Here is a 27,859-nt window from a genome sequence, read left to right on the forward strand (position 1 = left end):
TTTACATAGCAACCCTTTTTATTTTTTTTTATTATGATGTGCTTCCTGTTCTTTTTTTTTTTTCACGCTGCTATCCACAGTTGACACAAAAGACTGCGATTACCTGCATATAAGTGCATTTAGCTGCGCTAAATCGCACCTGGACGCATTCAATTCAATTTTTTCTATTCGCACCAAACTGCATGCAACGAAATCGCAGCTAAACGCTGTGTGTAAATGGGGCCAAAGGAAAGCATTGTGTGCTTTTAGCTGCGGTAGAAAACTAGAAAATCCGCAGCTAAACGCACCATTCTATCCGTCCGTGTTAAAGGCACCTAAGTGTAGCAATATGGTTACATTTAATAAAGGTACAACATTTAGCAACTTAACGCTACACTTAGAGGCGCCTCTCTTCTCTTTTATACCCTGTAAAAAAAAAGTGCTTTGGATTACAAGCCTGTTTCTGGAACGAATTATGCTCATGATATACAAAAACAGAACAGTGCTTTATACATTATGGAACAATGGTTGGCAATAGTATAAGCCACTTCTGTTGTGGATATTTCAATAAAAACGCTTCGCCTATACCGAGCAAGCATGCTTTTTAAAAATAAAATAGACTATTGAATTCTTTGCTTTCTGCTAGCTGTTTATTAATTCTAATGTACAGACTAAAGCAGGTGCTGCCTGCTCTCCAAAACTACATTTCCCAGCATGCAACTAAACACTTCCTGGACCAGAAACCAGTCACAGCAGAAGAGCAGGGCAGAGGCTCAAGCTCTTCCTGGTTATTGCAGACGCTTTACCAGTTACTGAGGTAAAGAGTGGACTAATGCTGGGTTCATTTGCAAGGATTTCCCTGAATTCCTGAGCCCCTCAATCACTGATGCATTCTGGTAATTGTAATTGTGAAGCTGCTGACTGTAATTTTGTATTCCTGTTTTATGAACCCACCTTTATGCACAGCCTACTGCATTAGGGTGTGCACCGCAAAGCTCAAACACACATGCGTGTGTGTAAATATATATACAGGCATACCCCACTTTAAGTACACTCACTTTACATACACTCATGAGTAAGGACATACCCACGAGTGTATGTAAAGTGCCTTACTAGTACTGTACAGACATTTTGCAGCTGCAGTAAAAGGAGCTGAAGCTCCGAGAGCATAGCCCGCTCTGTTCCAGTGTGCCCCTGACACCCCCACTACAGCCCCTGAGACCTCAACTACAGCTCCTGACACCCCCACTACAGCCCCTGAGACCTCAACTACAGCTCCTGACCCCCCACTACACCCTAGAAGTGAAAAAAGGTATTGTTTCACTTTAAGTACATTTTTCGTTTTACATACATGCTCTGGTCCCATTGTGTACTTAAAAGTGGGGTATGCCTGTATATGGCAATGGACAGTGTTGGTAGAGCAGTGGACGGTGTCAGTAGTTTATTTTTTAAAATATATTTTTTTTTTATTATTTATTATTGTTTTTTTACAAAAATAATTCGGAGCCCCGGGTGTCTCACTTTTGAAACAAAGAAAGGGACTAAGGACAGAGATTCCCCAGTCCTTTTCTCTGTAGTCAAGAGAGGACTCTGCCCAGGCACACCCTGTGCGCACGCCTATGATGCACACTAGACATGTGCAGGATGAAAAAATTTGTTTTGTTTCATTTCGATTCGTTATTTAATTAAATTTGTTTAGTTAAGTTTGTTGCATTCATTACATTTGTTTTCGGGATTCATTTCGTACTCAAAAAAAATTCTACCACATTCGAAAAAACTGCATTCAAAATAATTCTAACGCATTCGAAAACAAATCTACCGAATTCGTAAAAAAATTTATCAATTTCGAAATAATGCTACCACATTTAAACAAAACTAAATAGAACCATTTCCTGAAATCCGAAATTCGTATAGAATGATTTTGAATTAGAATAGAACAGATTAGAATAGAATAGAATATAAAAACAATAGCACAGAATAGAATAAAATCGAATATATGTTTTTCTAGTTTATTCTTTTCTATTATTTTTTTATACTAATCTTTTGTATTCAAATTCATTCTATATGAAATTCGAATTTTGGAAAATGGATATATGTAAAAAAAAAATCGAATGTGGTAGTTTTTTCCAGTTTAGTAGATTTTTTTTCAAATGCGGTAGATTTTTTCTAATCGAATTACATTTTTCAAATTTGATCGACTTTTTAGGAATTCGTTCAAAATGTTTTCAAATTCTAATATGAAACTAATCTTTTATAATCTTTTCCATTCAAAATCAAATTCGAATTTCGTATATAAAATGAATTCAAATTCGAATAAAAAAGATTAGAATGGAATAGAAAAGAAAAACAAGAGAATAGAATAAAATATAATATATATTATAATTGATTCTATTCTGTTCTATTGTTTTTCTATTCTTTTATGTTTTAGTTTCCATAAATTTTTATTATTTTCCAATCTATTCTAGAATTCAAATTTATGCTATTCGAATTTCGGAAAACTGTCATGTTCTATTTTACTACATTCTTCTATTAACTTCTATTCTATTCTTTTTGATTCTATTGCTTTATTGTTTTATATTCTATTTTATTGTCGTTTTTAGAAAATCTACTTTTTCAAATTCGATTCAAATTTGTTTTCAAATTCGATTCAAATTTGTTTTCAAATTCGATTCGAATTTTGTTCGCGTTTTTTCGAATTTGTTTAAATTCGTTAATTTTGTAATTCTGAAATTCTGATGCATACGAATTTCCGAATAATGAAAAATTCGTTCGAATTCGTAACAAAACTAAATGCACATGTCTAATGCACACCTTAAGCAGGTCATTTGGCCCCTTAGGGCACTTTGCAGCGTGGGTTCCAGAGTGAGAATCTGCAGTGATTGGGCATTATCTGGGTTCTGTCTTATGAGTTTCTGGTGACGCTTTAATAACATCTTTTTATACCAGCCAACTGTCTGCAATAGGGACCAAGTACATAGGCAGTGGGTGTACTCCTGCTATACATTTAGGTTTGTGGACAATTAACTGCTTGCCACCCAGCGCACGACTATATACGTCGACAGCATGGCTCGGACAGGCAGAAGAATGTACCTGTACGTCCCCTTTAAGATCACGGATGGACGCACGCGCCGTGAGCCCAACCGCGTGTCCCGAGAACTCGATCGCCGTGGGGGCACCCACGATCGTCTCACGGTGAGTTAGAACAGGGAGATGCTGATGTAAACAAGCATCTCCCCGCTCTGCCAAGTAAAAGTGATCACCGCTTCCTGTAATCGGAAGCGGTGATCACTGTCTTGTCACACACAGCCCACCCCCCCCCCCCTACAGTAAGAATCACTCACTAGGGCACACCTAACCCCTACAGCGCCACCTAGTGGTTAACCCCTTCACTGCCAGTGGCATTTTCACAGTAATCAGTGCATTTTTATAGCTGTAAAAATGACAATGGTCCCAAAAATGTGTCAAAAGTGTCTGATGTGTCCGCTATAATGTGGCAGTCACGATAAAAATCGCTGATCGCCGCCATTACTAGTAAAAAGAAAAATTATTAATAAAAATGCCATAAAACTATCCCCTATTTTGTAAACGCTAAAACTTTTGGGCAAACCGATCAATAAACGCTTATTGCAATTTATTTAATTTTTTTTACCAAAAATATGTAGAAGAATACGCATCGGCCTAAACTGAGGGAAAAATAAATATTTTTATATATTTTTGGGAGATATTTATTATAGCAAAAAGTAAAAAATATTGCTTTTTCTAAATTTTTGCTTTATTTTTGTTTATAGCGCAAAAAAAAAAAAAAAAAAACGCAGAGGTGATCAAATGCCACCAAAATAAATCTCTATTTGTGGGGGGGAAAAAAAGACATACATTTTGTTTGGGAGCCACGTCGCACGGCTGCGCAATTGTCAGTTAAAGCGATGCAGTGCCAAATTGTAAAAAGACCTCCAGTCATTAAGCTGACAAATGGCCCGGGGCTGAAGTGGTTAATAATTAAACCCCTTTCACACTGGGGCATTTTTCAGGCGCTTTTGGACTAAAAATAGTGCCTGAAAAATGCCATCCCTGCGTCCCCAGTATGAAAGCCCAAGTGCTTTCAGACTGGGGCAGTGCGCTTGCAGGATGCTAGAAAAAGTCCTGCAAGCAGCATCTTTCTGGCAGTAGAAGAGCGGTGTATACACCACTGCTCCTGTCCATTGAAAGCAATAAGCAGCGCTGCCGAAACGCCTGCAAAGTGCTTTGGCAGCAGCGCTTTACGGGCACTTTTAACCTTTTTAGTGACAACACTGAAGAAATTACACTTTGCTACAATGTAAAGTAGTGAGTGTACAGCTTGTATAACAGTGTACATTTGCTGTCCCCTCAAAATAACTCAACACACAGCAATTAATGTCTAAACCACTGGCAACAAAAGTCAGTACACTCTTAATTGAAAATGCCCAAATTGGGCCCAATTAGCCATTTTCCTCCCCAGTGTCATGTGACGCCTAAGTCCTCGTACACACGATCAGTCCAAACCGATGAAAACGGACTGAAGTTCAGTTTCATCGGTCCAAACCGACCATGTGTACGCCCCATCGGTCTGTTGTCCTTCAGTCCAAAAACAGAGAACTTGCTTTAAAATTGGACCGATGGACGCCTGACCGATAGGTCAAAACCGATGGTTAGTACGCAAAAGCATCGGTTCCAAACCGGGGCATGCTTGGAAGCATTGAACTTCATTTTTTTCAGCTCGTCGTTGTGTTTTACGTCACCGCGTTGGACTCGATCGGTTTTGGAATGATGGTGTGTAGGCACATCAGACTATCAGTCTGCTTCATCGGTGAACCGATGAAACTGAACTTCAGTCCGTTTTCATCAGTTTGGACTGATTGTGTGTACAGGGCCTTAGTGTTAGAAGGTCTCAGGTGTGAATGGGGAGCAGATTTGGTGTTATCGCTCTCGCTCTCTCATACTGGTCAATAGAAGTTCAACATGCCACCTCATGGCAAAGAACTTACAGAGGATCTGAAAAAAAGAATTGTTGCTCTACATAAAGATGGCCTAGGCCAGTGATGGCGAACCTTGGCACCCCAGATGTTTTGGAACTACATTTCCCATGATGCTCATGCACTCTGGAGTTTAGTTGAGCATCATGGGAAATGTAGTTCCAAAACATCTGGGGTGCCAAGGTTCGCCATTACTGGCCTAGGCCCTAAGCGATAATAAGATTGCCAAGACCCTGAAACCATACAGCGGTTTAACAGGACAGGTTCCACTCAGAACAGGCCTCGCCATGGTCGACCAAAGGAGTTGAGTGCACATGCTCAGCGTCATATCCAGAGGTTGTCTTTGGGAAATAGACGTATAAGTGCTGCCAGCATTGCTGCAGAGGTTGAAGGGGTGGGGGGAGGTCATCCTGTCAGGGCTCAGACCATACGCCGCACACTGCATCAAATTGGCCTGTATGGCCGTCGTCCCAGAAGCAAGACTCTTCTAAAGATGATGCAAAAGAAAGCCTGCAAACATTTTGCTGAAGACAAGCAGACTAAGGACATGGATTACTGGAACCATGTCCTGTGGTCTGATGAGATTGATCAGCGGTCACGTTACAACACCACCACGCATATTATGTCCCCTCCACGATTTCTCTTACTGAAAGCAGATTTCTAATCTCTGATTTTGCTGCTAACTGTCCAGTGAAATGTCTAATCTGTGGATTCTGTGTTCTTTATTACAGGAAAAAGAGATTGTTCTGCCTGAAGGGATTTGACAGTTATGGAGAGATCACACTCCAGTCACAAAGGTAGAGGAGGAAGAAATCAGGTAAATAAAGGAAGCTGTAAAATGTCTCACTCAACGCTACCAATGAGGCATAAATGATGGCAAAAGTACAAGAGGTAAACAAGAATGCCATCCAGAAGAGAACACATGGTCCATTGTGTTGGAGATACGTTTCTTTTACATTATATTAAATAGAATGTTATTTTACTTTAACGAGTGAAAATATATAATTAAAGGGGTTGTAAAGGTAAAAGTTTTTTTACCTTAATGCATCCTATGCATTAAGGAAAAAAACATCTGACAGCACCGCTGCTGTCAATCACAGCGGAAGACGCGGCGCGCCGGGGGGCGGGGCCGAGTGATACAGTCAGCGGCTATGGCCGCCGATGTATCACGGGAGCGCGCTCGCAAAAGCTTTCCACCATGCGAGGGAGCTCGTATGAACGTGGAAAGCTTTTGCGAGGAGGAGCCGAGACAGCCGCCGAGGGACCCCAGAAGACACGGATCCGGGTCACTTTGTGCAAAACGAACTGCACAGCGGAGGTAAGTATGACATGTTTGTTATTTAAAAAAAAAAAAATTCTGCCTTTAGTGTCCCTTTTAGCTTCTACGTTAAGGTGACCAGATTTTTTAAATGAAATCCGGGGACATATTTTTTCTTTCCTAGTAATGGTAACAATCAGCGATTTTCTGCCCGTCACCTCACAGCCTCTCAAGTCTTACTCTTCGGGCCCCGGCTACTACTGGATCGGGAGCAGAGGAAGATCACTCCGCCAGGGAAGGCAAGGAGATAGGCAGGTGGCTGGCCAGGATTTGAGCCAAGGCAGAAGAACATGCGAGCGAAGCTGAATGGGAATGCGCCCGAAATTGAAGAAATATTCCCTCCGCTCCGACCAGCACATGAAAGCTTACTGAAAGCCTCCGTACCTCACCTGCACCCAAACCTAGAACTAGACCTAGCATATGTAACTAGGGGTCATTGGTCATTGGTAGAGATTCAAGGATTTGACACTTAACAGAAATAATTTCTATAGGATAGTTGTAAATTGGATTGAACTACCAATCTGTCTCTCCCTGGCAGGATCCAGATGTGCGTTTATCAAAGCTTTTATCCTATGCATTGCGTCATGGAGCTGTGTCTATGGGCTTGAACATGGCATCAGGTAGGTGGTGCTGGCTATAGCCTACATTTTTGAGAACAAGGAACGTGCTTTGAGCGATTTTAAAGTTCAGTTAAACCTCTTCTTTTAAAGAAAATCAGACTTTGCCATTGTTCATTAGAGCAGCTAATCCCTGACTCATGTGCCACATAGCAGTTCTGGAGCAGTAAAACTAAATCTATTTATGACATCACTGAATTACAGGAGCTGGGGGTGGCGGCTTACATAAGAGCTCAAATAGCGGTTTTGCAACAGAATCTTCTTTTATCCTTTAAAATATATGGCTACAGTCTGACAGAGCTTGCAAAGAAGAATTGGCAAAAATGTCACTCTCTAGATGTGCAAAGACTTGCAGCTGTAATTGCAGTGAAAGATGGTTCTGCAAAGTATTGAGGCTAAATGCAAATGCACGCCATACTTTTCACATACTTGTGGAGTCTCTACTGGAGGAAGTGAGCTAGACTAGATTAGACAAGAATTTCAGTGCTTCTGTTGTGAGAATTCAGGATGAATTGCTCCACAATGGCTGCAGGTACAGAGGTTGGTGAGGGCTTGTTTTAAAGCTCCTCCACTGCTTATTAATAAAGAACTGAATTCCCAAATGAAAAATAACTTTAATATCAAGATTAAAGTCTCATTCGCATTGGTGCTGAGCCCTGTACATTATGAATCTGCCATTTGTTTATGCAGTTAGAGCTGACAGGTCCTGCATGCAGGAAGCCAATGTAAGTCTATAGGAATGCAGAAGCTGTATGTTGTCAGGGGTGCAGACTCGGGACTCAAGTCCTGCGGGAACTCGTGGGAACGGAGTTCCTGCACTTTTTTCACAGCAGGAACTCGGTTCTCTTTGCAGGACTAGAGCAGCCGAGCCGCCCGATCCAATCCTTCACTAAGGGGCGATGCCCAGCTCGAGTCACTGTCGAGGGCAGGCGAACCTTAGTAATCCTTTGTTACTGCCCACTTCCTGTATATGGATTCATCAGGTAGTGTGCGGGTATTGCGTCACTTCCTCGATGCCGCAATATCTCCTGGGAGCTTTTGTCATTGTTCCCAGGAGACATTGCGGAGGTCTGCCGCGAGTTATCGCGGGATTTAGAAAAAAACATGTGGTTTAGTAATTATGCATATGAGCGTATCATTTTTTATTTTTTGGTGGGGGAGTGGATATTGGGTGGGAGTTCCCACACTTTTTCCCCAGGACTTGACCCCTGGGTGTAGTACAGAACGCAGACCGTTGTGTGTTCAGGACCACTCACCCACATGTCTATCAAATTATGATGAGCCGCTGTGTCCATACAGCCTCTGCATCCCCTGCACAAAGCTTGCATGGCTGCTGGCAGCTTCAGCCACATAAACAAATTTTCAGTCCACAGTTAATTGGCCTCAGGACCCATGTGATTTGAGGCCTCATTGATAACTGAATGTCAGTAGTCTGACCACTTGCTTTAATGTAGAAGCCCATGCATTTTTTTTTTTTTTTTAAGTTTTGGAAGTGAGGAAGGGATAGAACCTTCCTCTGGGTTTAATTCCTATGGCCCAGATCCACGAAGCAGTTACGTCGGTGTATCTATTGATACGCCGCGTAACTTCTAGGATGCTCCGGCTTATCTTTGTTTTGTATCCACAAAACAAGATACGCCTGAAGCTGGGCTAGATCCGACTGACGTACGTCTTAGTACGCCGTCGGATCTAAGGTGCATATTTACGCTGGTCGCTAGGTGGCGCTTCCGTTGATTTCCTCGTCGAGTATGCAAATGAGCTAGATACGCCAATCCACAAACGTACGTCCGGCGCATTTTTTTACGTCGTTTACGTAAGGCTTTTTTCGGCGTAACGTTACCGCTGCTCTATGAGGCGTACCGCAATGTTAAGTATGGACATCGGGCCAGCATAGAATTTTCCATCGTGTACGTCATTTGCGTAAAACGTTCGCGAATAGGGCTTTGCGTAAATTAAATTAACGTCAAAAGCATTGACTATTTGCGACGTGATTTCGAGCATGTGCACTGGGATACCCCAACGGACGGCGCATGCGCCGTTAAAAAAAAACGTCATTTACGTGAGGTCAAGTTGCATTAACATAAAACACGCCCACATCTTATCCATTTGAATTGCGCGCCCTTACGCCGACACAGTTTCACTACGCCGCCGTAACTTACGGCGCAAATTCTTTGTGGATACGGAAAATACGCTGTAAGTTACGGCCTATCTCAGATACACTACGCCGGGCTTAGAGATGCGCCGAGGTACGTGGATCTGGCCCTATGTGTATCCATGTCGCTGTTTAACCAATAAACTTAGTAGTAGAAATTGTAAGATTGTCAGAAAATGGCGTGAATTGTCCTGATTACAGAATGTTTTTAAATGCACCCTGAAACAATAATATTGCAAATGTATTCATAACATAATTTTTATATATATATATATTTTTCCCCCTCCTTGTCACTCTTCCTAACACTTGTTGCTCCAATTGTCTCTCCCTTGTTCATTTCACACCTAAACCTTTTCATCACTAACCCCTTCTTCACCATTCTGTCTTATTCTTGGGTTGCCATTATTTGTTGACTCCCAATAATGTGTCCCTATAGATGGCTTCGTCCCTGTCTCCTCTCTCCTCTCCCTCCCTCAGTTTCGTCCCTTTTCTCTCAATGACATTGAACGTATAGTTGGATCCAATGACAAGCAAAGATTCACGCTAAGAAGTTCAGATCCAGAAGGGAAGCTGGAAATTCGCGCAAACCAGGGGCACTCTTTACAGGTACTGGTGAAGAAATTTGTTTTGTTGGTGTCATTTAAAGGACCTGTCCACACATTTTAGTTAGATGTTGGTAGGATGATTCTGCACTATGTTTAGAATACTCCAACAGTGAGATCTCCTGCCGTAATTCTTGACTATGTTGTTATCCCCTGGGAGTTTGGGGGTTCCTGCCTACCTTTTGTGTGTTTCAGAACCTCTTGTTGCATTTTCTGTATTGTGAAATAACTATAAAATACAGTAGTAATGTCTTGTCACAGAAGGTGTACAGGGAGCTTAAAGTGTTACTAAACCCAGTAATATAAAAATAGTTCACGCCCCCCCCCCTCCACAGTGCCCACAGCTTACAAATCTTATTTTTTACATAAAAATACTGCCACTATATACCCTTTTGGCTGATATATATATACCACGGTCAACTGCACAGTTTCTCCAGTGCTGAGAGTTCAGATAGTAGGGATTTCCACTACAGCCTGTATACACGCCCATATGTGTGATGTCAATATCATGTGACCTGGCTAGCTCTGAGTAAATGTTCTCTCCGGCATAATAGACACAACTGAGCATGTGCAGGTCGGCTACCCTGCCTGTGTTAGCTGGCCTTCCCCAGATAGACGGGAGGATCTATGCATACAGGATAAAACAGCCTTTTCACACATTGCAGAAGATCAACCCCTTAAGTTCCACAGTGAGTATAACAAGCATCCTATGTTACATATACAGACTGATTTTACTGTTGTGGGATTAGTAACACTTTAACCGCTTGCCAACTGCTCGCCGTCAATTGACGGTGGCAGAATGGCATTCCTGCGCAAATCGCTGTAGCTGTACGGCAAGCACTTTAAGGAGTATAGGGGAAGCACGCGCAGGCCCGCCGTGTCCCTAAGGAGTCGATGCTCTTGCCCAGCGGGCACCCGTGATTTCTCCTGACAGAGAGGGGATTTGTGTATGTAAACACAAATCCACATACTGTCAGGGGAGAGCAGACAGATTGTTTGTTCCTAATATATAGGAACAACGATCGGTCTCCTCCCCACGTCAGTCCCATCTCCCCACAGTTGGAACACTCAGTGAGGGAACATATTTAACCCCTTGATCGCCCCCTATTGTTAACCCCTTCTCTGGCAGTGACATTTATACAGTAACCAGTTCATTTTTATAGCACTGATCGCTGTATAAATGGTCCCAAAAATGTGTCAAAAGTGGAACAGGTAAGTATCTGTTTATTAAAAGCCAGCAGCTACACTTTTTGTAGCTGCTGACTTTTAATAAACATAAAAAGCCTGGAACTCCGCTTTTAAAGGGGTTGTAAAGGTACAATTTTTTTTTTCCTAAATAGCTTCCTTTACCTTAGTCCAGTCCTCCTTCACTTACCTCATCCTTCCATTTTTGCTTTTAAATGTCCTTATTTCTTCTGAGAAATCCTCACCTGTTCTTCTGTCTGTAACTTCACACAGTAATGTGAGGCTTTCTCCCTGGTGTGAAGTGTTGTGCTCACCCCCTCCCTTGGACTACAGGAGAGTCAGGGCGCTCTCTACGTTGCAGATAAAGGAGCTGTGTGTTAGCGGGCGTCCTGACTCTCCTGTAGTCCAAGGGAGGGGGCGAGCACGACACTCCACACCAGGGAGAAAGCCTCGCATTACTGTGTGGAGTTACAGTCAGTAGAACAGGAAGTGAGGATTTCTCAGAAGAAATGGAGGACATTTAAATGCAAAATCAAAGGATGAGGCAAGTGAAGGAGGACTGCACTAAGGTAAAGGAAGCTATTTAGGACAACAAATTGTACCTTTACAACCCCTTTAAGTCCATAGATCTGTCTTGATTTCATCTTCCTTTTGATCCCATACTCATTGGGAGAGGAAATGCTTCTAGGTACAATCTGGAAGGCTCAGCATCACATGTGGGTGTTACTGTACCTAGAGTGGTTTGCATGCCATTACAGCCTACATAGAAATGCCCACTTCTCCAGACTGACATCTGCCCATACCCAAGGTATTTTGATACTTGCATAACTCCTATCAAGATCCAGCCTGCTGCTTGGATTAGGGCTGAGGCAGGGCGCAGTGATGCTTACAGAAAGCTATGTACAGCATCTTGCTTTCCACTTACACCAACCATGATCTGCCTGCATTGTATAGAGAATCACAGGGACTAAAATATAGGGCGTAATGAAAATGAAAAGGTTTAATTAAAAAATGTCATTGGTATGTTGGTAAAGAAAAAACCAAGGAAGGCAAAATATAAGCAAACTAAACGTAATCTTTAACTGATGGTACTTATACTGTATTCTTTAAACATTGAAACTCTATACACATAAATATTTGCTATGTTGCCTTTTTTTAGGTGGAGGTGGAATTGAGCCCATTGGGAACAGAGCTTCCTCCACAAGCCATACATGGGACTTATGTCCGTCACTGGCCATCAATTCTTCACAGTGGACTCTCTCGTATGAGCCGGACACACATTCATCTGTCCACTGAGCTCCCAGGAGAAGGCAACAAAGTCATCAGTGGTGAGTGATATTTGGCAGCAGTTGTTCTTCTTGGTATGAAGTGTAGCCCCCCCCCCCCCCCTAAACCTATGAGAGTGTGCATGCATATTTGACCAATCTAGCTGCCATTTAGGCACAGGAATCAGCCAGCGGCCCCATGAACAGCAGTGTTCTGCTTGGCAGAAAATTGTTCTGCATGTGAACAGAAAAGGGAGGGGGTGCCAAGGAGTATTGCTGGCATATGCTGCCAAACAACTTATCTCATAGGGGAACATTGGTCATCAGTTCTAACTTGCCTATCAATGTCTCCTGTGAGCTAAGCAGGATCAGGAACTCTTCATAAACATGACATTGTTGTCATTACACATCTATGGCTACTCTGATCACAATTATATTATTAATTGGTTATTACAACCTACCGCAGGTCATACTAAGAAGACAAACCCATAGTAATTATTGCTACTCTGAGTATGCTTTCTGGAGCAGATATGGTCATCATTGACTGCCACCTTCATGCTATAGGCTGTAAAATCTTTAAGGGCTCAGAGGTCACAGAACAAGCTCCTGGTCTCACCTGTCAGGGTATGGCTTTGGCTAAATTTTGCTCGGTATTGTATATACCAGGGCTCGACAAATCCTGGTTGCCAGGTCGCCATGGCGACTAGAAATAGTGTCCTGGCGACTTTTTTTTTTTTGAGCTGGCGCCATCTGGTGGTGAGCCGTTGGTATTACAAGTCACTACCACCAGATGTGAGCTGGCGCCATCTGGTGGTGGCCGTTGGTATTACAGGTTAAGCATTACAAGTTCAACAGCAATTCTAATGTCATTTTTCACTATTTTTCACTGCCATCTTCTTCCCTCTAATTAGAACCCGCAAACATTATATATATTTTTTATCCTAACACCCTAGAGAATAAAATGGTGATCGTTGCAATACTTTCTGTTTGCGCAGCGGTCTTACAAGCGCACTTTTTTGGGGAAATATTACACTTTTTTTTAATTAAAAAATAAGACAACAGTAAAGTTATCCTCATTTTTTTAAATATTATGAAAGATAATGTTACGCCGAGTAAGTTCATACCCAACATGTCACGCTTCAAAATTGCGTCCGCTCGTGGAATGCCGACAAACTTTTACCCTTTAAAATCTTCATAGGCGACGTTTAAAAAAAATCTACAGGTTGCATGTTTTGAGTTACAGAGGAGGTCTAGAGCTAGAATTATTGCTCTCGCTCTACCAATCGCGGCGATACCTCACATATGTGGTTTGAACACCGTTTACATATGCGGGCGCTGCTCACGTATGTGTTCGCTTCTGCGCGCAAGCTCGTCGGGACGGGGTGCGTTTTCTGGCTCCTAACTTTTTTAGCTGGCTCCTAGATTCCAAGCAAATTTGTCAACCCCTGGTATATACTGCTCACTCCCCTGCAGCTATGTGATAAACTAGCAAAAGTGTGTCTGTTCATCGTATGGTCTGTATACAGAAGGGCATGGCACTGCAGTGGCGGTGAGCACAGAAATGCGCATCGATACAGTGGCGATGAGAGCCGAGGCAGACATTAATGCAGGGGTGAGAGAAGATATTTGCTAAGACCTCAAACATAATATGGCCCTGCAGATTTAAAAAGATGCAAGTTTCTTAAAGTGAAAACTAAATCCCCTGATTCTGTATAGCCAAGGAAGCTGTCATCTTAAGCCAGGTATAGACGGTTCAAATCTCGGCGGGTTCAGCAGGGACTGGCTGAGATTTGAACCATGTATGGGCAAGTTGAATGTACCCAAGTTAATCGATCAATTAATTTGGGTACAACCAGCCTGTTGGATTTTACATGCAATTATTGCCAGTGGCAGAGTGTGTTCCAGGGGAAAGGGGGAAGAGTGTGTTCCAGGGGAAAGGGGGAAGAGTGTGTTCCAGGGGAAAGGGGGAAGAGTGTGTTCCAGGGGAAAGGGGGAAGAGTGTGTTCCAGGGGAAAGGGGGAAGAGTGTGTTCCAGGGGAAAGGGGGAAGAGTGTGTTCCAGGGGAAAGGGGGAAGAGTGTGTTCCAGGGGAAAGGGGGAAGAGTGTGTTCCAGGGGGAAGAGTGTGTTCCAGGGGAAAGGGGGAAGAGTGTGTTCCAGGGGAAAGGGGGAAGAGTGTGTTCCAGGGGGAAGAGTGTGTTCCAGGGGAAAGGGGGAAGAGTGTGTTCCAGGGGAAAGGGGGAAGAGTGTGTTCCAGGGGAAAGGGGGAAGAGTGTGTTCCAGGGGGAAGAGTGTGTTCCAGGGGGAAGGGGGAAGAGTGTGTTCCAGGGGAAAGGGGGAAGAGTGTGTTCCAGGGGGAAGAGTGTGTTCCAGGGGGAAGGGGGAAGAGTGTGTTCCAGGGGGAAGGGGGAAGAGTGTGTTCCAGGGGAAAGGGGGAAGAGTGTGTTCCAGGGGAAAGGGGGAAGAGTGTGTTCCAGGGGAAAGGGGGAAGAGTGTGTTCCAGGGGAAAGGGGGAAGAGTGTGTTCCAGGGGGAAGAGTGTGTTCCAGGGGGAAGGGGGAAGAGTGTGTTCCAGGGGGAAGAGTGTGTTCCAGGGGAAAAGGGGAAGAGTGTGTTAAAGGGGAAAAGGGCAAGAGTGTGTTAAAGGGGAAAAGGGCAAGAGTGTGTTAAAGGGGAAAAGGGCAAGAGTGTGTTCCAGGGGAAAAGGGGAAGAGTGTGTTCCAGGGGAAAAGGGGAAGAGTGTGTTCCAGGGGAAAAGGGGAAGAGTGTGTTCCAGGGGAAAAGGGGAAGAGTGTGTTCCAGGGGAAAAGGGGAAGAGTGTGTTCCAGGGGAAAGGGGGAAGAGTGTGTTCCAGGGGAAAGGGGGAAGAGTGTGTTCCAGGGGAAAGGGGGAAGAGTGTGTTCCAGGGGAAAGGGGGAAGAGTGTGTTCCAGGGGAAAGGGGGAAGAGTGTGTTCCAGGGGGAAGAGTGTGTTCCAGGGGAAAGGGGGAAGAGTGTGTTCCAGGGGGAAGAGTGTGTTCCAGGGGGAAGGGGGAAGAGTGTGTTCCAGGGGGAAGGGGGAAGAGTGTGTTCCAGGGGGAAGAGTGTGTTCCAGGGGAAAAGGGGGACGAGTGTGTTCCAGGGGGAAAAGGGGACGAGTGTGTTCCAGGGGAAAAGGGGGACGAGTGTGTTCCAGGGGAAAAGGGGGACGAGTGTGTTCCAGGGGAAAAGGGGGACGAGTGTGTTCCAGGGGAAAAGGGGGACGAGTGTGTTCCAGGGGAAAAGGGGGACGAGTTTGTTCCAGGGGGAAGAGTGTGTTCCAGGGGAAAGGGGGAAGAGTGTGTAGCCTAATTGCGACTTATTTGCTCTGAGTCTTTGATATATATTCAGAGTGCCAAGGGTTAATTGAAACTATATGTATCACACTGCACATGTAGTGGACCCCTGGTTACTATGTAGAAGCTATTCTGGGTCTAACTGTTCTTTAAGTGTTAGAGACACTTCAGAAAGTGACACCATGAAAGTGGCTTCTGGTATTTCTGGTATTTGTTGAGAATTTACAGGTTCGTGAATATAGTATGTAGTAAGAGTTGTAAATTGATGTAACCGTTGCTATGTGTCTTTGCAGGAATGCGTAGGGACTGTGAAGTAGCAATATTTATAGACCTTCCAAAGGCAATAGCGGGTGAGTCTGCTTCTTCTCCTCTCACACAGGCACTGTTTTCTTTCATTTAGTCAGCTGCAAGGTTTTCCAGGCATTGAACATACAGGCTAAGTCATTTGGAAATGAACAAGTTACTTGCCGAGATAGGAAATGAGCAGAAATCTCCCAACAGTGACACAAAACACAACTTTTGATTTTTAGTTTTCCCAGAAGGTTGTCCTACAGAAAAATCACTGCTAGACAACCCTGCATCTGCAACATACGATTTCCATGGGCCAGGAATCGCACCACATTTTTCAGCACGTAGGGGTGGCCTTAAAGGGGATGTAAAGGTTTGTGTTTTTTCACCTTGATGCATCTTATACATTAAGGTGAAAAAACACCTGGCAATGACAGCCCCCTGTTTACTTACCTGAGCCCCCGTTCATCCCCCGGTGTCCTCTTCTCCACTGCTTCTCTGCGTTGATTTGATAGATTGATAGCAGCACAGCCATTGGCTCCCGCTGCTATCAATCAGATCCAATGATGCGGCCGCCGGGGGGCAGGACCGAGACATACACTCTGGCCAAGATTCTCAAAAGAGATACGAGGGCGCATCTCCAGATACGCCGTCGTATCTCTGCGTAGCTCCGTCGTATCTATGCGACTGATTCTTAGAATCAGTTACGCATAGATATTCATTAGATCCGACAGGCGTAAGTTTCTTACGCCGTCGGATCTAAACTGCAATTTTTTTTTTTGCCCGCTAGGTGGCGCTTCCGTCGATTTCCGCGTTGAGTATGCAAATTAGCTAGATACGCGAATTCCCGAACGTACGCGTGGCCGACGCAGTAAAGTTACGACGTTTACGTTAGGCTTTTCCCGGCGTAAAGTTGCCCCTGGGTCTATGAGGCGCAGCCAATGTGAAGTATGGCCGTCGTTCCCGCGTCGAAAATTTACATCGTTTGCATAAGTCGTCCGTGAATGGGGCTGGACGTCATTTATGTTCACGTCGAAACCAATGACGTCCTTGCGACGTCATTTGGAGCAATGCACACTGGGATATTTTAGGGACGGCGCATGCGCGGTTCGTTCGGCGCGGGGACCCGCTTCATTTAAATGAAACACGCCCCCTACCCGCCGAATTTGAATTCCGCCGGGTGAATTACGCTACGCCGCCACAACTTTACAGGCAAGTGCTTTGTGAATAAAGCACTTGCCTGAAAAACTTGCGGCGGCGTAACGTAAATGAGATACATTACGCCCGCACAATTTTGCCCCCATCTATGTGAAACTGTGCCTCTGTGTCTATGAACGTAAAGTGTATGAGACGGGAGCACGCCCGCAAGCTAACCCCCTTGGGAGAGATCTTTCCGAGGGGTTAGCTATTGCGGGGAGGAGCCGAGACAGCCTCCGAGGGACCCCAAAAGACGAGGATCGGGGCCACTCTGTGCAAAACGAACTGCACAGTGGAGGTAAGTATGGTATGTTTTTTATAAAAAAAAAAAAAAATGTAAACCTTTACAACCCCTTTAAGAGTTTTCTGTGCAGCACCACATTTTGTATTCGGCTGCAGGAATTGGTGCAATTTACACACACTCGTGCACCCACATATACAGTGGATATAAAAAGTCTACACACCCCAGGTTTCTGTGATGTAAACAAATGAGACAAAGCTAAATAATTTCAGAACTTTTTCCACCTTTAATGTGACCTAAAAACTGTACAACTCAATTGAACAACAAACAGATCTTTTAGGTGGAGGGAAGTAAAAATTGAAAACTAAAATAATGTTGCATAAGTGTGCACACTCTTCAACCAATACTTTTTTGAAGCACCTTTTGATTTTATCACAGCACTCAGTCTTTTGGGGTATGAGTCTATCAGCATGGCACATCTTGACTTGGCAATATTTGCCACTCTTCTTTACAAAAACACTCCAAATCTGTCAGCTTGCGAGGGCATCTCCTGTGCACTTTCTTCTTAGGATGACTCCACAGATTTTCAATCTGATTCAGGTCTGGGCTCTGGCTGGGCCATTCCAAAACTTTAATCTTCTTCTGGTGAAGCCATTCCTTTGTTGATTTGGATGTATGCTTTGGGTTTGTTGTCATGCTGAAATCTTTCTAGCAGAAGACTGAAGATTTTGTGCCAATATTGACTGGTATTTGGAACTGTTCATAATTCCCTCTACCTTGACTTAGACCCCTGTTCTAGCTGAGCCCCAGAGCATGATGCTGCCACCACCATGCTTCACTGTGGGTATGGTGTTCTTTTGGTAATGTGCAGTGTTATCTTTGGGCCAAAGATATCTTTTGAAAAATATGGCCAAAAACTTAAACCTTGGTTTCATCAGACCATAACATATTTTTCCACATGGTTCAGATGTGTTTTTTCTAAATTTAGCCAGGCTTGGATGTTTTTCCTCATAAGAAAAGCTTCCGTCTTGCCACTCTACCCCATAGCCCAGACATATGAAGACTATGGGAGATTGTTGTCACATGTACCACACAGCCAGTACTTGCCAGATATTCCTGCAGCTCCTTTAATGCCAGCCTCCCTGACCATTTTTTTTCTCATATTTTCATCAATTTTGGAGGGACGTCCAGTTCTTGGTATTTTCAATGTTGTGCCATATTCCATATTCCCTCCACTTGTTGATGACTGTCTTGACTGTGTTCCATGGTATATATAATGCCTTAGAAATTCTTTTGTACCCTTCTCCTGACTATTACATTTTAAAAATAAGATCCCTCTGATGCTTTGGAAGCTCTCTGCAGACCATAGCTTTTGCTGTAGGATGCTACTAAGAAAATGTCAGGAAAGACCTACTAGAACAGCTGAACTTTATTTGGAGTTAAAGTGGATGTAAACCCAATTCATGAAATTTGACCTGGGCACATATATCTGCAGTATTTTGTTATCTCTCTTCAAAGAGCTAAGTCCCATAGCTCTCTCCTGAACCGTTCCTCTGTTATTCGCCTGATAACTCCTGATAAATTCTCAGACACATCAGATAAAAGCAGCCTGACATTTCTGTCAGGGGAGGTTGCTATAAATAGATTAGCAAGGAGCTGGCCCTGTTACAAAACACTTCTGAGAGTCTCTGCCTAGACATGAAATTTTCACCACATGTCGGTAACAACCCATGCAATCCATACATACAAAGAAACCAAAACATATAGGTTCAGAAATTATGTTATGTGCAATAAAATGCAATGACACAGGGAAAAAGTATTAAACACATGAAAAAAGCGAGATGCAAAAAGACTTGGAAAGCCAAAACACCAGCTAAAATCTATCAGTAATAAGAAAGCAATCCTGCCCCTTGTCAGTGCAAATTAACATCAGCTTATTAAGTCTCAACTGATGGCCTATAAAAGGTGTTTCATTACCAAGGTGTCAGACAAGAAACCTCTTATGATGGGTAAACGCAAAGAGAACTCTGAACTTCTCAACATTATTGTTGCAAAACATACTGATGGCATTGGTACAGAAGGATTTCTAAAATTCTGAATGTTCCAGTGAGCACTGTTGGGGCCATAATCTGGAATTGGAAAGAACATCATTTCACCATAAACCGGCCATGACCAGGTGCTCCTCCCAAGATTTCTGACAGAGGAGTAAATAAAACTATCAAAAGAGTTGCCCAAGAGCCAAGGACCACTTGTGGAGAGCTTCAGAAAGACCTGAAATTAGCAGGTCCAATTGTTTCAAACAGTAAGTAATGCACTCAACTGCCATATTCTGTATGCACGCTCCCCACGCAAGACTCCATTGCTGAAGAAAAAGCATGTTGAAGGTCATTTAAAGTTTTTTGCACAACATTTAGACAAGCCTGTGAAATACTGGGAGAATATAGTCTGGTCAGATGAGACCAAAACTTAACTCTTTGGATGCCATAATACACAACATGTTTGGAGGTCAAAATGGCACTTCACATCACCCCAAAAACACTGCCATACCAACAGTGAAGCTTGGAGGTGGGAACATCATGGTGTGGGGCTGTTTTTCAGCATACGGTACTGGCAAACTTCATATCATTGAAGGAAGGATGAATGGAAAAATGTACCATGACATTCTTTTTTTCTCAAAAAGGATGTGTATTGGCACAAATGATAATAAACAGAAGAGATGCATAGATACAGTTGCATAAAGATAGACATTCCATCCGACATTGAAATAGCAGCCAATACATATCATCAAAAGAGTAAAAGTATATAATATGAAATACAAATAACATGGACCTCTCACATTTCACTATTCAGCAGGGATCAACAAAACAATCAGGCAGACAGCAACATCCCTATCCCCTCATTGTCCAAGACCAACCCCAGTTCACCCACAGCTACACCTCACAACTGTGATTCCCCAGCGCCCCCTCTAAAGAAGCAACCTGTCCATTACCATTTCAAGCGGGGCCAACCCCGGGGTATTTAATCAGGGGGCCCACAGCAGCTCAAATTTTCCCTGCCGACCCCTGTGCTGGTAGATGTATTTTTCCAGTCGCAAAGTGGAAAGAGGGATCTACCAATGGCTTGTTTCTGGTTATCATCCAGTGTCAGATCGTCCAGAATACCCAACACACAGACTTTAGGATTTTGTGGAATCCTAACCATGAATACCTCATTTAGAGTTTTAAGAACCCCACTCCAGTAGAGGTGCAGCTTGGGGCACCTCCACAGTAGATCAATAAGGTCCCCGCGTTCTCGCACACATCTGGGGCAATTATCATCCCCAACCAGACCCATCTTGAGCAATCCCGCTGGCGTGAAGTGTCTCATGACAATGAACAACTGCGACAGGCGTTGTGCAGTGTTGAGCGAACACCCCTGCACTGCAAGCAATGCCTCTTCCCACTGGTCCTCCTCAAACACCCCCACATCCCTCTCCCAAGAAGTCAACACTCTCGCCGGTATACCATGACATTCTTGATAAAAATCTGCTGTCACCTACCAGGATGATGAAGATTAAACAAGGGTGGACATTTCAGCAAGACAACGATCCCAAACACAAAGCCAAGGAAACTCTCAATTGGTTTCAATAAAAGAAAATAAAGCTGCTAGAATGGCCCAGCCAATCCCCTGACTTAAATCCAATAGGAAATCTATAGACAGAATTAAAGGATCACTAAAGGATTTTTTTTTTTAGCTAAATAGCTTCCTTTACCTTACTGCAGTACTGGTTTCATGTCCTCATTGTTCGTTTTTGCTTTGAAGTTGCTGTAATTCTGCTGTGATCTCCACACTTCCTGCTTGTCTGGCTCCTTATGAAAAATCTCATGGCAGCTTTTCACTGTGGTCCAAGCTGTGTGTCTAAAACTCCTCAGAACCAATCAGATTCATTTTAAAAACAAAACACTGCCCTTGATTTGTTTTTTTTTTGTTCTGTGGGTCTCTTTACTTCACAGAAACATGAAACCAGTTTAAAACCGAAAGTGAAACTAGAGGTACATTATATGATTGAATTTAATCTATTTTTAATCATTTTTAAATGATTTTATGTCTCTATACCCTGTAAACAGTCATTTCAGCAAAAAAAAATTTTGCTTTAGTGACCCTTTAAGGATCAGAGTTAGATGAGGCCCACTGATCCTTTAAGATTTGAAGACTGTGTGGACGAATGGGCCAAAATCACGCCTGAGCAATTCATGTGACTAGTTTCTCCATACAGAAGGCGTCCTGAAGCTGTCATTACCAACACAGGATTTTGTACAAAGTATTAAATGCATTTCAGTTAGAGTGTTTAATATTTTTCCCAGAGCTGTATTTATGTGTTTTATCATATATATTCTTTAAAGGATCACTAAAGGAATTTTTTTTTTAGCTAAATAGCTTCCTTTACCTTACTGCAGTACTGGTTTCATGTCCTTATTGTTCATTTTTGCTTTGAAGTTGCTGTAATTCTGCTGTGATCTCCACACTTCCTGGTTGTCTGGCTTCTTATAACCACAGTACTGGGAGCTTTTCACGGTGGTCTAAGCTGTCATAACTGTGTGTCTAAAACTCCTCAGAACCAATCAGATTAATAAAACAAAAACTGCCCTGGATTTGTTTGTTTTTGTTCTGTGTGTCTCTTTACTTCACAGAAACATAAAGCCAGTTTAAAACCGAAAGTGAAACTACAGGTACATTATATGATTGAATTTAATCTATTTTTAATCATGTTTAAAAGGAATCAGTTAACTTTTATGTCTCTATACCCTGTAAACAGTAATTTCAGCAAAAAAATGTTTTTCCTTTAGTGACCCTTTAAGTTCAAGTTTTAAGTAAATAATTTTTACTAAAAATATAGGGATTGCCAGTATTGACATCTGTCTGAAAATGTTTGTTACGTACTGTAGCTGCAATGTGAAAAAACATTTTTGGGCCTCGGTACAATCAAAATCACTGTCCTGGAATATGTATGCAGATATCAAATGTCAGAGTAAAGTCACAAATCCTTTGTCTGTGCATTTATTCCATGTCCGTGACTCAAAGTATTAAGAAATCAGAGAGTCAATGTGATGGCAAAAAGCATTTTGAAAATTGATAGTTGTAATGGCAGCTTCCATGTTTTTCTTAGGAAATTATTCCTTTTCAGAAATATCTAGGATCCCTGAAAGTTGTTAACTTTAGACAATAGTGGAAGATGTGTGAAAGAAACAAGCTGCAGCTTTTTTTACATATTCTACGTATCTTGATTCTGTTTTAGATCAGATCCCATTCTTCTGGTCCGCAAACCACGTCCTGCTAACACCCGGTAATGCAGATGGTGTGCTTCTCCCTAAATATTTTCTAAAGGCTCTCCAGCTTAGACCTCAGAGTAAGTATTTTGGGATTTTCTGTAAAGCAATTCTGGCCAAGAAGCGTACATACTGTAGGTTGCCATTGCTAAACTCTAGTTCTATTCAGGGTGTAACTTGTAACATGTTACTAATGCACCTGCCAACACACTGACTCGGTTCCCTTATTGTGACAGCAGGCAGAGGATCTTCTCCCTGCACCCAGACAAAAATGTCCCAGCACACTTGCCAGCTAGCCTGCAAGAAGAAAAACAAAAAAATCTAAATTGGCCCTGACTAACAATTCATGGTAAAAACAGAGGTTTTAGTTGCACACATTTGCAAATATGTGGAAGCCGCAGTGTCTACACCAAGGTTTCACTGTGTACTGCAATCCTAACTCTATATATTTGTCTCCAAATTGGAGCACATATAGCTGTGGATAAATTAGGAGCAGGTTTGCTTGGAGGGAGCCCTAGGGTTGCCACCTGTACGGGATTCACCCGGACAGTCCAGGTTATGAATCATCTGCCTGGTTTTCAGACTGCCTGAAACCTGGACAGACCATTTGGGCAGGGGGAGCCCCATTGGCATACTTGCCACTGTGGAGACTTTTTGACCATTCATTTACCCTGAGTTTATGTGGTGAGTTTACACCTCTGATTGTACAGACTCAGAGCTTGGATAACAAAGGGTTATATGAATGGTCATACATTACCTTCACATTATCTGGACATAAAGAGTGCTAGGAGCTGGCAGTAGTTTTCATTGCGTATGTACTGTTGTAAATATTAGTGGATGAGCACAATAGCTTTGGTTTGATTATATACATCACTATTTCTATGCCCCCCAACTACCCCCAGGTGCATCACCCCCCGGCCACTTCATACATCAAGCTGGCAGACATCACTCAGAGCTGCTTTCTACCCCCCATCTGAGGGACATCATTTCATGGTCACTTTCCTTCCCTTATTTTCCCAACATCGCTCCCTGGTTACCCCATAGACACTGCAAGAAACTCCTCCCCTGTCTGCCACTGTCATCCCCTCCACACTCCTCTCCTGTACATACTGCCCCCATCATACCCTCCACACTCCTCTTCTGTACATACTGCCCCCATCATACCCTCCACACTCCTCTCCTGTGCATACTGCCCCCGTCATATCCTCCACACTCCTCTCCTGTACATACTGCCCCCGTCATATCCTCCACACTCCTCTCCTGTACATACTACTCCCATCATACCCTCCACACTCCTCTCCTGTACATACTGCCCCCGTCATATCCTCCACACTCCTCTCCTGTACATGCTGCCCCCATCATACCCTCTGCAATCCTCTCCTGAACATGCTGCCCCATTATACCCACCACACTTCTCTTCTGCCACTCTGCATGTCGTAGAGCTGAGTGCCTGTAAGCTTGGACCTGCCACATTAATGTTGGCTCCCATGAGGCAGCCATCTTTAAACCTGGGGCACTCATGATCTCCAATTGCCCGGGGGCCCCATGAGTTATCAGTCCACCCCTGGTCCAGACTGTGGCTACCCAGCAGGATTGCTCACTGCAGTTGTAAGTCAAGAGTGTCAACTTTGTTGACTGATGTAAAGGGGGACTCTTGTGATTAACTCCATATGGTTATTAATATTATTTAATCACAAAATATATTTATAGTGTATACTACATAAAAATTGCCTTGCATTGTACAGAAGTAATGAATTTAATGTACTACAAAAAAAAAAAGTGGCAACCCTAGGGAGCCCACTGCTCCTTAGGGGCACAGGGACACAATGGACAACCAGCAAGAGCACAATGGCAGCTGGAGGCATCCAAAGTGACCCCATGCCTAATCCTGCAAACAAGCTATACAAAAAGGACATCAGGAAGGTGCGCATGGAAGAGTAACGCACAACACAATCAGTCCAAAATTTCCCAGCACACTTGCCAGCTAGACTGCAATTTTTTTTTCATTGAAAAGCAGTTAAAATCATATAATAACGGCTAAAAAGATGGGCCGTTTGATATTTTATAGCATTTTGCATATTTTTAACTACCATATGCTTCACTAATCCTCCAACTGATCAGCTAAAATGGTATTGGAATCCATTATTATAGGGAGTACTGGTAATTCAGAACCAACACTCACTATGATAATACTTTCCTCTAACAGGAGAACTATAAATACACCATTTTAGCTGATTATATGGCGTACGTAGTAGTAAAGCATCTAAAGGGGGAACATATGCATTTTGCTATTTTTTTTTTTTTTCAATAGTTTATTTAACCACCTACCGAGGATGTCATATGACGTCCTCGACTTTGTGCTGTGATATCTGAATGATGTCTGTAGCTACAGGCATCATTCAGATATCACCGTCTTCTGCCGCCAATTCTCTGCACGATAAGAATGATCATAACGTTAGTTCTGCCACTTGATCGTTCTTATAGGCAGCGGGAGGGGGAAGTCCCCCCCTCCCGCCGCCATCTGGTGCTTCTCCGGGCTCTCCTGTGCCATCGGGGGCCCGGAGAGCGAATCGGCCGGTGCTGGATCGCGACGATAGAGATGACTGGTGACCAAATGGTCACCAGTCATCTCTATGACCGTCGGAGGCCCAGGCGGGACGTTGTGACGTCACACCCGGGTACCCGGAAGTAAGCAAAGCCGCAATCGCGGCTGTCGGCATGAGATCGGTGAATTTGTTTTCACGATTTTATGCTTTCAAGCCTGGAGGAGAGATGTGGGGTCTTATTGACCCCACATCTCTCCATAAAGAGGACCTGTCACAGTGATTCCTATTACAAGGGATGTTTACATTCCTTGTTTTAGGAATAAAAGTGATAAAAAAAAAAAAGTATAAAATAAAAAATCAAAAAATTTTAAAACGACCCCATCACCGGTAGCTCGCGCTCAGAAGCGTACATGCATGTAAGTCCCGCCCACATATGTAAACGCCGTTCAAACCCCACATGTGAGGTATCGGCGCATGCGTTCGAGCGTGAGCAACAATTATAGCACTAGACCTCCTGTAACTCAAATAGTAACCTGTAAAAAAAATTAAAGTTTCGCCTATGGAGATTTTTAAGTACCGAATTTTGGCGCCATTCCGTGAGTGTGCGCAATTTTAAAGCATGACATGCTAGGTATCTATTTACTCGGCGTAACTTCATCTTTCACATTATACAAAAAAATTGGACTAACTTTACTGTTTTGTTATTTTTTAATTCATGAAACCGCTTTTTTTTTTTCCCAAAAAAGGCGTTTGAAAAATGATTGCGCAAATACTGTGCGAGGGAAAAAAAGTTGCAATGACCTCTGTTTTATTCCCTAGGGTGTCTGCTAAAAAAAATATCTAATGTTTGGGGGTTCTGATTAATTTTCTAGCAAAAATTTAGATTTTTACATGAAGGAGAGAAGTGCCCGAATAGGCCCGGTGGACAAGTGGTTAAAGAGAGCACGCGATAAATGCAGAACCCACACCTGAGGTGTAAATAGAAATGTGCTTTTTAAAACGTTTTAGTTAGTGCTGTCAAGCGATTAAAATTTCTAATCGCGATTAATCGCATTAATGTCATAGTTAACTCACAATTAATCGCGCGATTAAGGTGGTTCACCCTTTAAAAATTTTTTTTTGTGTTTTCTTATTTTTTTTTATTTTTTTTATAATATTAAATTGTGTTTTTTTATTTTTTTACATTTTGATCACTTTTATTGCTGTCACAAGGAATGTAAACATCACTTGTGACAGCAATAGGTGGTGACAGGTACTCTTTATGGAGGGATCGGGGTCTAAAAGACCTCCGAGCCCTCCTTTGCACTTCAAAGTATTCAAATCGCCGAAAACGGCGATTCTGAATACTGTGTACTTTTTTAAATCCGGCGCCATTGGCAGCCGAGAAACCCGGAAGTGACGTCATGACGCCGCTTCCGTGGTTTCAATGCGGAGACTGAATCAAAGCCGTTTACGGCTTAGTGTCAGTCTCCGCCTGAACACAGAACGCGGCGGATGGAGGATCGGGTCTCCCGGTGGGACGGGAGGCCCGGTCAGAGCGGCGGGAGGGGGGGATGTCCCCTCCCGCTCCTCCGGCATAACAACCGAGCGGCTTTTAGCCGCATCGGTTGTTATGTTTGGATAGCCGATCGCCCGCTCTAAACAACGGTACCGGGATGATGCCTGCGGCTGCAGGCATCATCCCGGTATAACCCCCGAACGCCGAGGACGCATATATGCGTCCCGTCGGCGTGAAAGGGTTAGGAGGTACGTGCTGACAAAAAAAAAAATTTTTAAAGGGTGAACCTCGTTAATCGCGCAATAAAAAAATTGACGGCGTTAAAATGGGTTTGTGTTAACGCCGTTAATAACGCGTTTAACTGACAGCACTAGTTTTAGTATATGCTGTTATGTGGTACGGCTACAGTCCAGTCTTCTGAGAATTAATCAGACCTAATTTGAATTTGGTATCCCCCCCCCCCCTGCACTATCTGTTCCTCTATTTATGCAACAGTGACATCCACTGGTGTATTGAGAATATGACAGTTTTCTCAATAAATATACAAGCTGTTCTTGCCACAGAGATTACAGGTTTATTGCTAATGCTTTGCTTCTGTATAATAAAAAAAAAAAGAAAAGGTGAATCATCATTGATTATAGCCTATAGTAGCCAATCACATTTAAATATTTTTTTTCAGAAAAAGATATTGGCATCTAGCTGTTATTTTACATTGTAGGGATATTCAATATAATAAATAATTTTTCATATTTTTTCACCTACCTTGAGTTTTGTCCATCATTACCTATAGTAGCCCCTTATATCTTTAGGGTTCCCTTTTTCTTTGAGGTCCACTCTATGATAGCACCCAGTTTTTTGCAACTGAATAAATACCCCGTGAATGATCTTCCTAAGCATTTTGCCATGTGTCTTGACACTTCAGGATAGGTCCACTTTAATAGTGTGCATGGCCATATTTCAATGATCAGTAGAGTGATATAATGGAACATTTCTTGATTAAACATTTGTATTCTTTTGTTCTTTCACAGGAAAGCTACTCCCACTTGAATGACAGAAAATCCTCTTTACCAAATAAATACATTTTTTTTTTTACTTTTTGTATATCTGCACCTAATTAACAAACAGGAACATAACAATGATCCACTAAAATAAGAGTGAAAACAGAATATTGGTCAACTTGTCATTACTGGATGAACACTTTCCCTTCAAAGCTGACATACTTTAAAGCTGAGCTCCGGTAGTGAAGTGAGGATCAGGGTGGCAGTTTCCGAGCTTGTACCTTTCAGATCCAAGTCATCCTGACAGGTTCACATTAAAGGGGTTGTAAAGGAAAAAAATGTTTTCCCTAAATAGCTTCCTTTACC

General features: G+C 42.9%; 1 protein-coding gene across 3 annotated transcripts; it reads left to right on the top strand.

Moving 5' to 3' along the window:
• The first annotated feature begins 716 nt into the window (after positions 1-716).
• Positions 717-27,583, top strand: TRPT1 (tRNA phosphotransferase 1). 3 transcript variants are annotated; one of them, XM_040329040.1, is made up of 8 exons: positions 717-796; positions 5,702-5,787; positions 6,827-6,908; positions 9,494-9,663; positions 12,004-12,172; positions 15,713-15,769; positions 22,421-22,531; positions 27,524-27,583. In XM_040329040.1, exons 2-8 carry the CDS (start codon positions 5,740-5,742, stop codon positions 27,544-27,546), a joined length of 660 nt encoding a protein of 219 aa, XP_040184974.1. In that variant the 5' UTR covers positions 717-796; positions 5,702-5,739; the 3' UTR covers positions 27,547-27,583. The 3 variants fall into 3 exon arrangements, with proteins under 3 accessions (XP_040184974.1, XP_040184972.1, XP_040184975.1); XM_040329038.1 differs by having other exon boundaries at positions 730-875; XM_040329041.1 differs by lacking the exon at positions 717-796 and having other exon boundaries at positions 5,773-5,861.
• Positions 27,584-27,859: the final 276 nt, after the last annotated feature.

The sequence above is a fragment of the Rana temporaria genome, chromosome 11 (genome assembly GCF_905171775.1).
Source record: "Rana temporaria chromosome 11, aRanTem1.1, whole genome shotgun sequence".
Lineage (NCBI taxonomy): Eukaryota > Metazoa > Chordata > Amphibia > Anura > Ranidae > Rana > Rana temporaria.